The 15,024-nt window shown below is 40.7% G+C and overlaps 3 protein-coding genes across 8 annotated transcripts in view; all 3 read right to left on the bottom strand.

Moving 5' to 3' along the window:
- The window catches only part of actr1b (actin related protein 1B), a 16,258-nt gene extending 14,169 nt beyond the window's left edge, over positions 1–2,089 (bottom strand). For both annotated transcript variants that reach the window (XR_009206864.1, XM_058411786.1), the window contains exons 1-3: positions 1,894–2,089; positions 1,118–1,182; positions 884–959 (exon numbers count right to left, since the gene is read on the bottom strand). Coding sequence is in view for 1 of the 2 variants with exons in the window: in XM_058411786.1 (XP_058267769.1) it covers positions 884–959; positions 1,118–1,182; positions 1,894–1,941 (189 nt within the window). In the remaining variant the exon portion in view is untranslated. The remainder of the gene's footprint in view (positions 1–883; positions 960–1,117; positions 1,183–1,893) is intronic.
- Positions 2,090–3,808: 1,719 nt separating this feature from the next.
- Positions 3,809–5,440, bottom strand: LOC131366857 (cytochrome c oxidase subunit 5B, mitochondrial). The gene is made up of 4 exons (XM_058411787.1): positions 5,280–5,440; positions 4,337–4,407; positions 4,149–4,248; positions 3,809–4,070 (listed from the first exon to the last, which is right to left on the bottom strand). Exons 1-4 carry the CDS (start codon positions 5,371–5,373, stop codon positions 3,958–3,960), a joined length of 378 nt encoding a protein of 125 aa, XP_058267770.1. The 5' UTR covers positions 5,374–5,440; the 3' UTR covers positions 3,809–3,957.
- Positions 5,441–5,486: 46 nt separating this feature from the next.
- Positions 5,487–15,024, bottom strand: part of LOC131366854 (trichohyalin-like) — a 74,644-nt gene continuing 65,106 nt past the window's right edge. The window contains exons 28-33 of one of the 5 annotated variants that reach the window (XM_058411783.1): positions 9,680–9,734; positions 9,513–9,581; positions 9,325–9,427; positions 7,196–7,269; positions 6,861–6,941; positions 5,487–6,245 (exon numbers count right to left, since the gene is read on the bottom strand). In XM_058411783.1, coding sequence (XP_058267766.1) covers positions 6,030–6,245; positions 6,861–6,941; positions 7,196–7,269; positions 9,325–9,427; positions 9,513–9,581; positions 9,680–9,734 — 598 coding nt within the window. In that variant the 3' untranslated portion in view covers positions 5,487–6,029. Of the gene's footprint in view, positions 6,246–6,856; positions 6,942–7,195; positions 7,270–9,324; positions 9,428–9,512; positions 9,582–9,679; positions 9,735–15,024 lie in introns of all 5 variants that reach the window. The other 4 variants (XM_058411782.1, XM_058411779.1, XM_058411780.1 and 1 more) reach the window with 4 other exon arrangements.

Raw genomic sequence — 15,024 nt, 5'->3', positions numbered from 1 at the left:
GTACAGTGTGTTTAGTATGTACAGTGTGTAGAGTGTGTATGTACAGTGTGTTTAGTATGTACAGTGTGTGGTGTGTTTATGTAGTGTGTAGTATGTGTGTAGAGTGTTTATGTACAGTGTATAGAGTGTGTATGTACAGTGTGTTTAGTATGTACAGTGTGTAGAGTGTGTATGTAGTGTGTATAGTGTATATGTACAGTGTGTATGTACAGTGTGTAGAGTGTGTATGTACAGTGTGTTTAGTATGTACAGTGTGTAGAGTGTGTATGTACAGTGTGTGGTGTGTATGTAGTGTGTATAGTGTATATGTACAGTGTGTAGAATGTATATGTACAGTGTGTAGAGTGTGTATGTACAGTGTGTATGTACAGTGTGTAGAGTGTGTATGTACAGTGTACTTAGTATGTACAGTGTGTGGTGTGTTTATGTAGTGTGTACGTACAGTGTGTTTAGTATGTAGTGTGTATGTACAGTGTGTAGAGTGTATGTACAGTGTGTGGTGTGTATGTAGTGTGTATAGTGTATATGTACAGTGTGTAGAGTGTTTGTACAGTGTGTTTAGTATGTACACTGTGTAGTGTGTACGTACAGTGTGTTTAGTATGTAGTGTGTATGTACAGTGTGTAGAGTGTGTATGTACAGTGTACTTAGTATGTACAGTGTGTGGTGTGTTTATGTAGTGTGTAGAGTGTTTGTACAGTGTGTTTAGTATGTACACTGTGTAGTGTGTGTATACTGTGTGTGTATACAGTGTGTGTAGTGTATGTGTGTGTATACAGTGTGTGTAGTGTGTGTGTAGAGTGTGTATATACAGTGTGTGGAGTGTGTATGTATAGTGTGTGTGTATACAGTGTGTGAAGTGTGTGTGTGTAGAGTATGTAACCTCAGCTTTGGGCCCAATGAACAGATCTCCCTCCAGTGCTCCGGCCATAACACGCACGTGTTTGGGCCGACCGACACTGCACATGAACCATAACAGGAATGTTTATTAAACCACACACACACACAGTATATAAAATGTAGTGTTTGTATTATAACTATTAAAACAACAACAATAACAAACATTAGTCATCAAAATCTGAGAGAGGTACACTGATGATGTAAATGAATCACTTACTAATTGGGAAAGCAGTATTTAGGAATCTGATCTCCAGCAAACCCTGCTTTAATCACTCCAGAACCCTAAAGAGAACACACACACACACTTATAAACCACATAAAATAACACACAGTGAAATAAACATGCTGAGTGACTGAGAAAAGCTTCTTTAATGCTTAAAGAAGTCAGTGTTAGATTTTATTTATTAGGACAAAAGAGTTTTTCAGTTTCAGGCACATAAACTCTGGATCTTCAGTCATAAGACACATCTGGAGGAAGCGCGCGCGCACACACACACCGGCTGATGAAAAATGTCTGGGTGTTAATATTGTGCGTGTGTGTGTGTGTGTGTGTGTGTGTGTGTGTTAGGCGGGTCTAAAGCAATGACCAGCCATTTTAGCCACAATAACAGTCATCTCTCGCAGTCACTGTAATAAACACGGAGCCGTAGAAAGACATGAATAAAATAAACACAATGCTCTGCCCCACAGCCGCTGTCATTAGCTAAACAGCTAACCGGCTAACAGTTTCCTCTTCCAGCAGCAGTTAGCGCTCCGATATAAACACACCGCAGGACAGGGGACTGCTCATGATTACTGTGCGGAAATGATATTTATTCACCTGCTTTTCAAGCTATAGAAAGGACAAGTGTGATAAATAAATAAAGTAGATAAACAGCGTATACAAATAAACTCCCGCTGGAGCAGAGCGCTAGCTGCACAAAGCCATTGTCATTCAGCGGGCTACGCTAACTGTGCTAACAGGGTGTGGATCGGTGACATCATCATACTTACATTATCGATGACCACGGGTTGGTTAGCTATAATATCATACGACTCCATAACGGCTCTGCAGCACAAGCGTTTATGTGTGTTTCCAAATTTTTATTTTATTTTATAAAAACTGTGTTCATGTAAAATCAGAGCGCGCCTCCGCACACACCCGGAGAGATGTGCTGCGTGTCAACCGAACTCGCGCAAGACAACCATCCCTCAGCTGAGGCCAGGCTGTGATTGACAGCTCAGCAGCCAATCAGAGTTCTGTACGGGAACCGTTGCCTATTAGTAGGCGGGGTGTAACGCGTCAGGCTGAAGAAGCGAAATTTCATAGCTGGCATATAAATATTAAAACCTTTAAACAATGTACATTTATACAGATTATATTATATTCAAAATATCAGTGTTAAATACACTCACGGAGAATAAACAGATACACTTATTTCACTTTACCTGTGGAGATATTTAATTCTCGGTGTTAGTTATCTTACCAACCCGTACCTCAGCTGAAACTGGTTTATTTTTCCAGCTGTGTTTATATTATTATAGAATTATCTCAAATTCATTTATTTCACTGAGATTTGCACTCCCTGTATTCCCAATTCTGCTGACCTTTATATTCTATATTATTTGATATGTTTACATCCCGACATTTTATTTCCCTCTCATTATATACAATCCCTATGTTCAACTGCTGTGTTATAACATATTTATATATATTTATATAAATATATACACTGATCAGGCATAATACTGTGAGCAGTGACAGGTGAAGTGAATAAGACTGATGATCTCATCATGGCACCTGTTAGTGGGTGGGATATATTAGGCAGCAAATGAACATTTTGTCCACAAAGTTGATGTTAGAAGCAGGAAAAATGGACAAGAGTAAATTAAGCGAGTTTGATGAAGGACCAAATTGTGATGGCTAGACCACTGGATCAGAGCATCTCCAAAACTGCAGCTCTTGTGGGGTGTTCCCGGTCTGCAGTGGTCAGTATCTATCAAAAGTGGTCCAAGGAAGGAACAGTGGTGAACCGGAGACAGGGTCATGGGCGGTCAAGGCTCATTGATGCACGTGGGGAGAGAAGGCTGACCCGTGTGATCCGATCCAACAGACGAGCTACTGTTGCTCAAACTGCTGAAGAAGTTAATGCTGGTTCTGATAGAAAGGGGTCAGAATACACAGTGCAGGATGGTTTGTTGTGTATGGGGACACACAGCCACAGACCGAAAGCACCAATAGACATGGAGCAATGGAAGGTGGTGTCCTGGTCTGATGAATCACGTTTTCTTTTACATCACGTGGATGGCCGGGTGCGTGTGCGTCTCTTACCTGGGGAACACATGGCACCAGGATGCACTATGGGAAGAAGGCGAGCCAGTAGAGGTAGTGTCCTGCTCTGGTCAATGTTCTGCTGGGAAACCATGGGTCCTACCATCCATGTGAATGTTAATTTAACACGTACCACCTACCTAAGCATTGTTACAGACCAAAAGGAACAGTGGGGGTTTGTGAAGCAGCTCAGCTCTAATCTCATTCATTTTACATGTTGGGGGTTTGTAGCAAATCATCTACAATCAGTTTCTTTCAGACATTAAATAAAAATTGCAACAGAAAAATTCTCACTTCATTCTAAAGTCTTCTGTTGATAACAGAGCCACATAACCACTCTGCTGCACTACATAGTGGGGATACCACACACACACACACACACATTTAGGAAACTGTGCACTGTGTGGATCTCCTAGACACACACCTGATCAACTAATCTAGTTTTATTTTTGCACGTGTAAATGTGAATAGAGTACATGATCATGTGACTCTCAATCAGCAGGTGCATGTCTGTTACATGACATGAGGTGCACAGGCATTCCTTAACTTTCTGGACAGTGTTCTACACACCCACCTACCACCCCCAACACACACACACAGGTTTAAATTGTTTATTAGGATTAACTGGTATTACACACACACACACACCCGGTACAGTCAGAGGTGTAACTGCAGCAGTTCTGTTTGTATGAAGGTTATGTTAATTAACACAGAAGAGAAAAACCGAGCTGAAGGTCTACAGAGTCTCAATGAGGAAGTTCGTGAGGAACAAGTTTGTAGTGCGAGCCGCAGGACGGACAGCGCTGAGGTTCTCCTTCGTGCAGCCAAAACCACACGATGGCCGTGTTGTCCTCCTCACCTACAACACATACACAGTTAATACAAACACAAATGCCACATGACAATGAAGATAACAATTAGCTAAACGCAGACGTACAGACACAGCCGACGATACGCTTCTTGTTGATGGAGGGGACGATGTGCGGGTCCTCTTTAGAGCCAGCATACTGCTTTGGCTTCAACACACTGTACGGGTCCTGCAAGCATCAAACGCACAATTAACACACAACCAGCATGTCAGCATCAATCAGGGTTTTCAAAGTGAGCTACTTTAACCACTCGTACCGCGCCGGCTTTAAAGGACGTCAGGATTTTTTTCTCTAGCCCAGTGGCCTGCTGCTCATCAGTGGGAATGCCTGAAGGTCACACACACACACACACACACACACACACACACACACACACACACACACACACACATCTAACTGCACAGAAACAGGTTTCATAAAGACAGCTACAACTTAAACTTCAAAAAAAAAAAATTCAGGTTCTTTTTTTCCTGTTTAAGGACACACAAGCTCCCTGAACTGTCCACACATTTATAATTATAATTCTGCTGAGTTTTCCCAAAAGCACTGCAGCACAAAGACAAAAAAAAAAAAGAAAGACTTAAGTCAGTGCATGAGACTCAGCACCAGAATGAGCAGAGCAATGTTTCAAGGGTCAAGTCTCGGGTCATTGTGCGTTCCAGTCCCTGCACTGCTGACCCCCAGAGTGACCTTTAACACGGAAATGTTCTTTTTTTTATCGACAGGAACACAATGCATTCCCACATCTTAAGAGTGATCAAATATCCTTCCTTAAGCATTAAAGAACGCATCAGTTGTCAGATAAATAAAGAAAATAAAAGCTTAAACCTAAAATAAAAGCGGTTAAAAGAATGAGATAAAAGCTGTAAAACAGAGATATAAAGAAAATGAAAATTATTTCCCGGAAGCACTGATATCCGCGTGAGGAAGCGTTATAAAGTCAATCCTATGAGATAATAACGTTATGAAAACACTGATTAAGTCCAGGAGCTTTTAAAGAACAAACAGAATGAAAGTGTTCAATAGTAAATAAAGAGAGTGTAGTTGAAGGGGTTATTGAGTGAAGAGTGTCTCTCTCAGAGAGGATCCTCACGACGCCATTCCGTGTCCTTGGCCTGTTTACAAGCGCGTCTGTCTATCGAAGATAAATAATCAATCAAACCCAATATTAATGAAATAGTGGTTATTAATCCGCTCACCTCCAGCCGCCATCCCCCTGCTGAGGACAGGAGTGGAAGAAACGCGGCACAGAGCCGAGGCCCGCACTGCAGCGCGCAGTAACCTTGCAGCCATTTTCCTTCTGCTTCTACTCCAACTGCACAGGACGCACACTGATGACGCAAATGGCGGTTGAGGACTGGCGCATACAAGGGACGTCTTACTCATAGATAGTGTCGGTAACGTCTGTGTGTGTTTTTTAACCACGTCAATCTCTAATAGTCCCGCCCCTATCTTAATCTACATAATTATTTAATAAGAAGTGTGTACTGAATGAGTTTACACTCCTCTAACACCGCTGCTGTCATTCCTCTTTATCTTCAGAAAGGGCAGATAGTGGTTTATTAGATTATTAAAATCATTCACTTATTAAGTTCATTCATAAACACCGAGGCAAGGCTAATCTGTGCAAAAGTACAAAAGTGTAGTATATTCAGGATTAAGACAAGCTCTTTACTTCAAATCTACCCCAAATCTAGTCAAAGACGTTTAGCTGCGGCGCTACAGCTGATCTAGATCATTAATAAAGTACTGCCTTACACACCATGTACCATTTACTTTACTGATTTAATGTGTGTGTGTTTTCTAAAACAATGAATCCAAACACAGTACTTTAGCAGTTTATTGTAAATATTTGTAATCTCAGGAAAGTTTTTAAAGGAACCCAATTGAACAGTTAAAGTGAGAAACATGTTAATTACACACATGTAGCGTGTTCATGGCTGTGTAACTCAACACCTTCTGCTCAGAACCATCAAACCATCAGGGTTTTGGAGGAATAGATTAAACATATAAGTGCAATTTAAATATTTAAATGAGCTCCACGTAATTAGCAGGAAACATCCCATAATGGCCACCAGGCCCGTAACCGTGCCACCAGCCTTCATCTGCCATCTCCACAACAGTGATGATGTCACCAGGGTCAAAGGTGATCTCAGTGTCATCAGCTGAGAAAAGAAAGAGACCATGTTTAGCTTTCATGATGCTTTACATGCCTGCATTCCAATAAAGCTAGATGAGCAGTAGATAAAATGACTAAAACAACTTTAAAGGAAAGTTAGATAAACATTAGCTGAACATTAGATAAATCTAGATGAATGTTAGAGGAACGATAAATGAATGTTAGAACTTTGAATCTTTAATTGAATCTTGAACTTGGAAGATGGAAAGCTTGGAGGACTTCAGCGATTACAAAATGATGAAATAATGTAGAGTAAATTGTGCTTCATTTTCATCCCATGTCCTTCAGAATTTCTGCTCCAGTGTATTTAACTTAATGTTAATGAATCTGGGTAAAGAATTGAAATGAATCGTAAACATCTAAACATTATTTGACAGATTCTTCAAATATCCAGGAAGAATCTTGCTGAGAATCAGTTGTTCGGAGTCTACAGAGGGAAAAGATCTAAAAGATCTTTTCATCGTTATTTTAAAATGTCGTCTTCTCCCTATTTTACCTTGTGTTTGTTTCAGGATGTACACACATTTAATGTTTAAGTACCTGAAAGTGTTATGTTTTGTGTGGATTATTTGTAAAACCATAACAGTAGCTCCTCACCTGCCTGATAATCATACAGCGCTTTAGCGTAGCGAGTGTCCTGAAGACCAGACGACTGTTTACCTGCTGACCTGTTGTCTCCCACCTTACAAAGATACACACACACACACATACACACACATACAATTAGAAGCACAGCAGGTGTCAGTATAAACGTCTCTGACCTCCAGCTCCACGTCTCTGCTCCTGTCTGGTTTGTGCTGATTGTCACTGCACTTCTTCCCATGAATTCAATATTAAACCTCCAGATGATGTCACACCATTGACATCTGGAGGTGTGTAAACAGGAGTGTGTGTGTCTGTGTGTGTGTGTGTGTTTGTGTGTATAATACTACTTGCCTCCTCATAGACTCTGTGATTTGATGGAACTGTGTCGTAGATGTTTTCTTTCAGCTGTTTCTTTTCATTAAATGCTGAATATTTTACACACAGGAGGGAAATGTTAGTGACATGAATATGATTTTCTTTAACAATTCAGTTCAGGTTTATTTGATTAACACTGGACATTTGGAAATCAATTAAAAAATAATTAAATCATCACTATGACTAAAATTAAATGACATTGCTATCATTAGACTATAAGGAATAATTAATTCATTTATTCAGCGCTCAGCTCTGCTCACTGACACTGACACAATAAACACCGCTCCCTGAACACTCGGCTCACGTGGTACCTTACATATGTGTAGCACAGTTCACTCGCCAGTGAATATAGAGACAACATAGGATGATGGGATGATGTTAGAATTCTGTAGACGTCTCTTTCAGCCTCATGACACACGTGTAAAAATTTACAAAGACATCTGGCTTAATTCCAGATGAGCTAAAATACACACGCACTCTGCACTGTATTAGGAATACCTGTACACATGCACGTTCCTGCAGTTATTCAACCAGACAATCATGTGGCAGCAGCACTATGTGTAAAATCATACAGATATGGGTCAGGAGTTTCAGTTCACATCAAAAAGCAGAACGAAGAAAAATCTCCGTGACATGTTGATCGAAGGTTCGGTTTTCAGAAACTGATCTTTCACACACTACAGTCTCTAGAGTTTATTTAGAATGGTGTGAAAAACAAAAAACATTGAGTAAGAGATAGTGCTATGGGTGGAAAAATGAATTGTTGTTGAGAAATCAGAGAGGAATGATGGGACTGGCGGCAGGAAGAATTTACTAACTCATACGGTCACTCTTTACACCTGTGATGAGACAACTGCACAACACACCAAGAAACCCTGAGGTGTGTGAGGTATGTCAGCAACAACAGCAGATGACCACGTTAGGTTCCACTGCTGTCGGACAAGAACATGGACACAGACTCATCCAAATTGGACAGCTGAAGATTTAAAAAAAATCGATATCATCACAGGTGTAAAGAGTATTTGAGTTATTGTTTTTTGTTTTTCACACCATTCTGTCACCAGACATCAGAGACTGTAGAGTGTGAAAATCCCAGCAGATCAGCAGTCTCTGATAATCTCAAACCATCTGATAACAAGAATGTCATCGACTGTCATGAAATTTGACCCTCACTCTGGCCTGTCCACCTCTTTGCCCATCTGCGTAATGCTTTATCCTAACTTAATCCCCAGGCTCGGCATTACCCTGCAGCCGCAGCATGTTCCTTAAGATCTCTGTGTTTGTGTGTGTATCTATCTCTAGGTTCTGAGAGACTCAGAGTCTCTGTACTTGCCCTCCAGCAGCAGCATAACACATCTAGTTAGTTAGTTGTGAGAGTTAACATGACTGGAACAAGGAAATAAAACTTTTATATTCTGTATTTACATATTTCTATAAAGAATAAAATGTCTGTAAAATGTTTACTGTCAAACTCTCTATACAAATAAAAACATGCACATGGGGGTGGAGTTTGTGTAAAACAGGGTGTGTCTCGGTTTGTAACGGTCCCGTCTGCGACTCCACCTCCTGCCCCCCAGAGGGAGCCCTTTCTGTAAATTTGCTCTACCGGGGTCAAGCTCACTTCTGGGTGTATGGTCAGTTATCCCGTGCTCGTGCAGCGTATCAGTGTGAAATATTGTTAGCTTTTGCTTCATAGAGAGCCGTTTTCATCGCCTGCTATTGTTGGATTTGACCTGCTTTCTGTTTTATGGATTTGTTTGCCTCTTGGTCTGTCTTTACCGTGCTGTTGGATTTCTCTGCCTGTTTATTGACTGCCCTTGTGGCTCTTATTTGGATTTGTTTGCTGTTGTCTGTGTGTAATTTTGTAACAAACACTTTAAATGCCTTTCACACTGCCGGCCTTTGAACTATCACAGTTAGACTCGGTTCTGACTTTTCTTCTGATTTTTAGCGCAGGTTTCTGGTACCAGCTTGAGTCCAGCGCCGCCGTGTGACACTCTGAAGTCATTCTCAAAAACATCATGGAAAGCCACTGAAGTGAATATTAAATACACCCTGTGACTGTTCTTAATGATGTTATAAGCACTGTGCTGTGCTGCTCTTGCCTGGTTGTAAAGCAGAGGCTCTGTTAGTGAAGAAGTTTGTTTCTTTTTGACTAAAAATGTCTTTGGGATTGATGGCACGCTGAGAGATGACAGCTGCTGCATCCTGCACACACACACACATTAAATCTGTTTAATTTAATTTTACTCTCCATCACATGATGAACACTGCATTTCATTTGTTTACTCACATTGGCTTCCTGAACAGATCTGGAACTTCTTATTCCTTTCCACTGAGCAGCCTGAAGTTCTTGCTCCACCTGAATGAATCCATTTCAGATGTTCAGACCTTAAGCACTCGGTCATTAACATTAACACATTGAGCACTTTATTGATTTTCTGAGATTTGGTTCTTTACCGGTTCCTGTCGCTGCTGATTTTGAAGTTGGTTTTCCTGTCTCTTCTCTAACAATCTGTGAGAGACGAGAGAAATAAAACCTTCACTAGAGAGAAAACAAACACTAACATCAACAACCACATTTCACTTCACTCTTTCTTTTCCACACAGAATTAATCATGTTGTTTTTCAGTGATCTGATTAATGTGATGATCTGATTAATGTGATGATCTGATTGGTGTGATGATCTGATTATTGTGATGATCTGAGTGGTGTGATGATCTGAGTGGTGTGATGATCTGAGTGGTGTGATGATCTGATTGGTGTGATGATCTGATTGGTGTGATGATCTGAGTGGTGTGATGATCTGATTATTGTGATGATCTGATTATTGTGATGATCTGAGTGGTGTGATGATCTGATTATTGTGATGATCTGATTATTGTGATGATCTGAGTGGTGTGATGATCTGAGTGATGTGATGATCTGAGTGGTGTGATGATCTGAGTGATGTGATGATCTGATTAATGTGATGATCTGATTGGTGTGATGATCTGAGTGGTGTGATGATCTGATTAATGTGATGATCTGAGTAATGTGATGATCTGATTAATGTGATGATCTGAGTGGTGTGATGATCTGAGTGATGTGATGATCTGAGTGGTGTGATGATCTGAGTGGTGTGATGATCTGAGTGGTGTGATGATCTGAGTGGTGTGATGATCTGATTGGTGTGATGATCTGAGTGGTGTGATGATCTGATTATTGTGATGATCTGATTATTGTGATGATCTGAGTGGTGTGATGATCTGAGTGGTGTGATGATCTGATTGGTGTGATGATCTGAGTGATGTGATGATCTGATTGGTGTGATGATCTGATTGGTGTGATGATCTGAGTGGTGTGATGATCTGAGTAATGTGATGATCTGAGTGATGTGATGATCTGATTATTGTGATGATCTGAGTGGTGTGATGATCTGAGTGATGTGATGATCTGAGTGGTGTGATGATCTGAGTGGTGTGATGATCTGAGTGGTGTGATGATCTGATTGGTGTGATGATCTGAGTGGTGTGATGATCTGATTAATGTGATGATCTGAGTGATGTGATGATCTGATTATTGTGATGATCTGAGTGGTGTGATGATCTGAGTGATGTGATGATCTGAGTGGTGTGATGATCTGAGTGGTGTGATGATCTGATTAATGTGATGATCTGAGTGGTGTGATGATCTGATTAATGTGATGATCTGATTAATGTGATGATCTGATTAATGTGATGATCTGAGTGGTGTGATGATCTGAGTGGTGTGATGATCTGATTAATGTGATGATCTGAGTGGTGTGATGATCTGATTAATGTGATGATCTGAGTGGTGTGATCTGAGTGGTGTGATGATCTGATTAATGTGATGATCTGAGTGATGTGATGATCTGAGTGGTGTGATGATCTGAGTGGTGTGATGATCTGAGTGATGTGATGATCTGAGTGGTGTGATGATCTGAGTGGTGTGATGATCTGACTAATGTGATGATCTGAGTGGTGTGATGATCTGAGTGGTGTGATGATCTGATTAATGTGATGATCTGAGTGGTGTGATGATCTGAGTGGTGTGATGATCTGAGTGGTGTGATGATCTGATTAATGTGATGATCTGAGTGGTGTGATGATCTGATTAATGTGATGATCTGAGTGGTGTGATGATCTGATTAATGTGATGATCTGATTAATGTGATGATCTGAGTAGTGTGATGATCTGAGTGGTGTGATGATCTGATTAATGTGATGATCTGATTGGTGTGATGATCTGAGTGATGTGATGATCTGAGTGGTGTGATGATCTGAGTGGTGTGATGATCTGAGTGGTGTGATGATCTGAGTGGTGTGATGATCTGAGTGATGTGATGATCTGATTAATGTGATGATCTGAGTGGTGTGATGATCTGAGTGATGTGATGATCTGAGTGGTGTGATGATCTGAGTGGTGTGATGATCTGAGTGGTGTGATGATCTGAGTGGTGTGATGATCTGAGTGGTGTGATGATCTGATTAATGTGATGATCTGAGTGATGTGATGATCTGATTATTGTGATGATCTGAGTGGTGTGATGATCTGAGTGATGTGATGATCTGAGTGGTGTGATGATCTGAGTGGTGTGATGATCTGATTAATGTGATGATCTGAGTGGTGTGATGATCTGATTAATGTGATGATCTGATTAATGTGATGATCTGATTAATGTGATGATCTGATTAATGTGATGATCTGAGTGGTGTGATGATCTGAGTGGTGTGATGATCTGATTAATGTGATGATCTGAGTGGTGTGATGATCTGAGTGGTGTGATGATCTGAGTGGTGTGATGATCTGATTAATGTGATGATCTGAGTGGTGTGATGATCTGAGTGGTGTGATGATCTGAGTGATGTGATGATCTGATTAATGTGATGATCTGATTATTGTGATGATCTGAGTGGTGTGATGATCTGAGTGATGTGATGATCTGATTGGTGTGATGATCTGAGTGGTGTGATGATCTGATTAATGTGATGATCTGAGTGGTGTGATGATCTGAGTGATGTGATGATCTGATTGGTGTGATGATCTGAGTGGTGTGATGATCTGATTAATGTGATGATCTGATTATTGTGATGATCTGAGTGGTGTGATGATCTGAGTGATGTGATGATCTGAGTGGTGTGATGATCTGAGTGGTGTGATGATCTGATTAATGTGATGATCTGAGTGGTGTGATGATCTGATTAATGTGATGATCTGAGTGGTGTGATGATCTGAGTGATGTGATGATCTGAGTGGTGTGATGATCTGATTAATGTGATGATCTGAGTGGTGTGATGATCTGAGTGGTGTGATGATCTGAGTGATGTGATGATCTGATTAATGTGATGATCTGAGTGGTGTGATCTGATTAATGTGATGATCTGAGTGGTGTGATGATCTGATTAATGTGATGATCTGATTGGTGTGATGATCTGATTGGTGTGATGATCTGAGTGATGTGATGATCTGATTGGTGTGATGATCTGAGTGGTGTGATGATCTGAGTGGTGTGATGATCTGAGTGGTGTGATGATCTGAGTGGTGTGATGATCTGATTAATGTGATGATCTGAGTGATGTGATGATCTGATTGGTGTGATGATCTGATTGGTGTGATGATCTGATTGGTGTGATGATCTGAGTGGTGTGATGATCTGATTGGTGTGATGATCTGATTGGTGTGATGATCTGAGTGGTGTGATGATCTGAGTGGTGTGATGATCTGATTGGTGTGATGATCTGAGTGGTGTGATGATCTGAGTGGTGTGATGATCTGATTGGTGTGATGATCTGAGTGATGTGATGATCTGATTGGTGTGATGATCTGATTGGTGTGATGATCTGATTGGTGTGATGATCTGAGTGATGTGATGATCTGAGTGGTGTGATGATCTGAGTGGTGTGATGATCTGATTAATGTGATGATCTGAGTGGTGTGATGATCTGATTAATGTGATGATCTGAGTGGTGTGATGATCTGAGTGATGTGATGATCTGATTGGTGTGATGATCTGAGTGGTGTGATGATCTGATTAATGTGATGATCTGATTATTGTGATGATCTGAGTGGTGTGATGATCTGAGTGATGTGATGATCTGATTGGTGTGATGATCTGAGTGATGTGATGATCTGATTAATGTGATGATCTGAGTGGTGTGATGATCTGAGTGGTGTGATGATCTGATTAATGTGATGATCTGAGTGGTGTGATGATCTGAGTGGTGTGATGATCTGAGTGATGTGATGATCTGATTAATGTGATGATCTGAGTGGTGTGATGATCTGATTAATGTGATGATCTGAGTGGTGTGATGATCTGATTAATGTGATGATCTGATTGGTGTGATGATCTGATTGGTGTGATGATCTGAGTGATGTGATGATCTGATTGGTGTGATGATCTGAGTGGTGTGATGATCTGAGTGGTGTGATGATCTGAGTGGTGTGATGATCTGATTAATGTGATGATCTGAGTGATGTGATGATCTGATTGGTGTGATGATCTGATTGGTGTGATGATCTGATTGGTGTGATGATCTGAGTGGTGTGATGATCTGATTGGTGTGATGATCTGAGTGGTGTGATGATCTGATTGGTGTGATGATCTGATTGGTGTGATGATCTGATTGGTGTGATGATCTGAGTGGTGTGATGATCTGATTGGTGTGATGATCTGAGTGATGTGATGATCTGATTGGTGTGATGATCTGATTGGTGTGATGATCTGATTGGTGTGATGATCTGAGTAATGTGATGATCTGAGTGATGTGATGATCTGATTATTGTGATGATCTGAGTGGTGTGATGATCTGAGTGATGTGATGATCTGAGTGGTGTGATGATCTGAGTGGTGTGATGATCTGAGTGGTGTGATGATCTGATTAATGTGATGATCTGATTGGTGTGATGATCTGAGTGGTGTGATGATCTGAGTGGTGTGATGATCTGATTAATGTGATGATCTGAGTGGTGTGATGATCTGAGTGATGTGATGATCTGATTAATGTGATGATCTGAGTGGTGTGATGATCTGATTAATGTGATGATCTGAGTGGTGTGATGATCTGAGTGATGTGATGATCTGATTGGTGTGATGATCTGAGTGGTGTGATGATCTGATTAATGTGATGATCTGAGTGGTGTGATGATCTGATTAATGTGATGATCTGAGTGGTGTGATGATCTGATTATTGTGATGATCTGAGTGGTGTGATGATCTGAGTGATGTGATGATCTGATTGGTGTGATGATCTGAGTGGTGTGATGATCTGAGTGATGTGATGATCTGATTGGTGTGATGATCTGAGTGGTGTGATGATCTGATTAATGTGATGATCTGAGTGGTGTGATGATCTGATTAATGTGATGATCTGAGTGGTGTGATGATCTGAGTGGTGTGATGATCTGAGTGGTGTGATGATCTGATTAATGTGATGATCTGAGTGGTGTGATGATCTGAGTGGTGTGATGATCTGAGTGATGTGATGATCTGATTAATGTGATGATCTGAGTGGTGTGATGATCTGATTAATGTGATGATCTGAGTGGTGTGATGATCTGATTAATGTGATGATCTGATTGGTGTGATGATCTGATTGGTGTGATGATCTGAGTGATGTGATGATCTGATTAATGTGATGATCTGAGTGGTGTGATGATCTGATTGGTGTGATGATCTGATTGGTGTGATGATCTGAGTGATGTGATGATCTGATTAATGTGATGATCTGAGTGGTGTGATGATCTGATTAATGTGATGATCTGAGTGGTGTGATGATCTGATTAATGTGATGATCTGATTA

Source organism: Hemibagrus wyckioides, linkage group LG16, assembly GCF_019097595.1.
Source record: "Hemibagrus wyckioides isolate EC202008001 linkage group LG16, SWU_Hwy_1.0, whole genome shotgun sequence".
Taxonomy (NCBI): domain Eukaryota; kingdom Metazoa; phylum Chordata; class Actinopteri; order Siluriformes; family Bagridae; genus Hemibagrus; species Hemibagrus wyckioides.
The sequence above is the reverse complement of the archived record's forward strand: the minus strand, read 5'-3'. Positions and strand labels throughout refer to the sequence as shown.

Bases quoted from the DNA above. Each gene is read 5' to 3' on its own strand.
- LOC131366857 (XM_058411787.1), bottom strand. From the start codon at position 5,373: ATGGCTGCAAGGTTACTGCGCGCTGCAGTGCGGGCCTCGGCTCTGTGC. The intron at 4,408-5,279 runs GTGAGCGGATTA...TGTGACCTTCAG, and splicing joins CAGGGGGATGGCGGCTGGAG to GCATTCCCACTGATGAGCAG. The intron at 4,249-4,336 runs GTACGAGTGGTT...TGATGCTTGCAG, and splicing joins CGTCCTTTAAAGCCGGCGCG to GACCCGTACAGTGTGTTGAA.